The 2,089-nt window shown below is 30.8% G+C and overlaps 1 protein-coding gene across 1 annotated transcript in view; it reads right to left on the bottom strand.

The window, feature by feature from the left end:
- The window catches only part of CUNH5orf22 (chromosome unknown C5orf22 homolog), a 26,272-nt gene that overhangs the window by 20,842 nt on the left and 3,341 nt on the right, over positions 1 to 2,089 (bottom strand). The window contains exon 3 of the mRNA XM_011356466.2: positions 6 to 211. Coding sequence (XP_011354768.1) covers positions 6 to 211 — 206 coding nt within the window. The remainder of the gene's footprint in view (positions 1 to 5; positions 212 to 2,089) is intronic.

Raw genomic sequence — 2,089 nt, 5'->3', positions numbered from 1 at the left:
GTCACAGTTAGTAGTAGCAGTGTTTTCTGCATCTTCCAGTGCTAGCTTTGGCTTCTTAGCAGAAGACACTGCATCATTTTCTTCTTGACTGTTACAGAGTTTATATGGTTTTACCATAATTACATCCAACTGTAAAGGTTTTTGGTTCTCTAGCTGGTCTTCAGTTACATAAAGACCATCACTTAGGAAGTAATGATCTGTACTTGTAACCCTGGATTAGAGGAAAAAACTGTTTTAAAGATGAACGGACAAATTAACTGACATTTCATGTAGCATTTCCATAGTACTACAGAACTATAAGAAAGGACATATTTGACAAAAACAGAGCTGTCTCTAATACTTGTACTTCCTGTTCTTCTGTAGAAATTGTGTTCCTTCAATTTTTAGCTGGGCACACAACTGCCCAAATTAAAGACTAGTCTGTCTTGTTGCTATGTGTGGCCACTTGATTAAGTTCTGGTTAAAGGCTGTCAATGGAAGAGAACTAAAGAGAGCCTTGCTCTCCCTTCCCCACCAACTGGCTATGACACAGAGTGGCAAGCCTACCTTGGACTATGAGGACAAATGCAATCTCTAGAGATGGTGGAGCAAAAAGACAGAAGGAACTGGGATCACCCAAACTACAGAACTGCCACATAGGCCCTGGGCTGTATGCAGCTACTCTAACATGAGAAAGAAATGAATGATCCTGTTTTTAAGCCAGTGCTTTGGATCTCTATCATAGCAGTTGATACTTTATACCAAAAAAAAAAAAAAAAAAAAAAAAAAAAAAAAAAAAAAAAAACCACTTAAAAATTACATCTGGAAATAATTTCTTTTAATAAGACTCCCTGACATATTTTAATAAACTTCATATAACCATAAAACTTTAATATGAAAAACAACTTAAAAAAATCTTGTACACGTGCAGAATGCGTTTCATAAGTTGCAGAGTTCAGATTTTAGACATATTGGTATGTTCTTAGCTTTTCAACTATATTATGTCTTGGTAAGTACTATGAATAGTGAAACCAAAAGTTTCTTTCAGAGGCAGACTCTATTCAACTGAAGTAATAGTTAATACTTATTTCCCAACCACCCTATTCTATCATATTGTCTTAAATTTAAAAAGATATAATTTTCCAAAAAAAGATAAATGATGCAATAAACCTAATGCCCAGGCTTATTAAAAACTATACCATCCTAAGGACGACAAAGGCTGTATTTCAGAACTTAAATCTGTATTCTTCTTTAATAATATTTTACTTTGTTCATATTAGTTCAAACACACATACATCTCAGACTGCATACCTATATGTATGTCTTTTCCATAAATTTTTACTTGGATTAAAATTATAAGATAATCAAAATCATTCTAATATCGTTACTACACATTGAGTTTCAAATGTCTATTTCAAATGTTCAAAATTACTTGATTTTACAGAAATCAGTTAGAGGTTAAATTAGGCCTACTCAATGAAGTATTCAATAAAAATCCTACTACCCTTACACATATATCAGTATTATTTCTGATATTTAGTATATGCGGAGCCATATTTACTTTGTATTATATCCTCAATAAATATAATTTTCATGTACACATGACAGTTATTTGTGTAACTGATAAGAACATATAAATTAATTATATCATTAAAGATAAGTCAGAAGTAAAAAATGTCATTTCAACAAGATTATATTTCATTTTCAAAGTATTACCATGTCATCTCACTACCCTTCAGATTATAAAAAGTAATGGTTACACTGCTGAAAACACTTATCCCATCACTAGTGAATTTAAAAATCAAGATTATTCTGATATTTCTAAAAATACTGCAGTGTTACAAGATACACAAAACACTGGTCACATAGTTTATATAACAAAACCAGTTGCACATGTAACTCGTCAGAGTATTCTGTAATTTAGATTACCTAAAGATAACTATATTAATAAAATTAAAACCCAAAATCTACTTTTCAGCCATTGGATTTATTAAAAAAACAAAACGATGAGGTTTTTTTTTTTCAGTGCTAATTGTTTTATTCAGCAAACAACAGTTATATTGGAAAGAAATAGTAAAATGTATCATTAAATATATAATTCTAAAAAGTA

The sequence above is a fragment of the Pteropus vampyrus genome, unplaced genomic scaffold (assembly GCF_000151845.1).
Source record: "Pteropus vampyrus isolate Shadow unplaced genomic scaffold, Pvam_2.0 Scaffold27, whole genome shotgun sequence".
Taxonomy (NCBI): domain Eukaryota; kingdom Metazoa; phylum Chordata; class Mammalia; order Chiroptera; family Pteropodidae; genus Pteropus; species Pteropus vampyrus.
The sequence above is the reverse complement of the archived record's forward strand: the minus strand, read 5'-3'. Positions and strand labels throughout refer to the sequence as shown.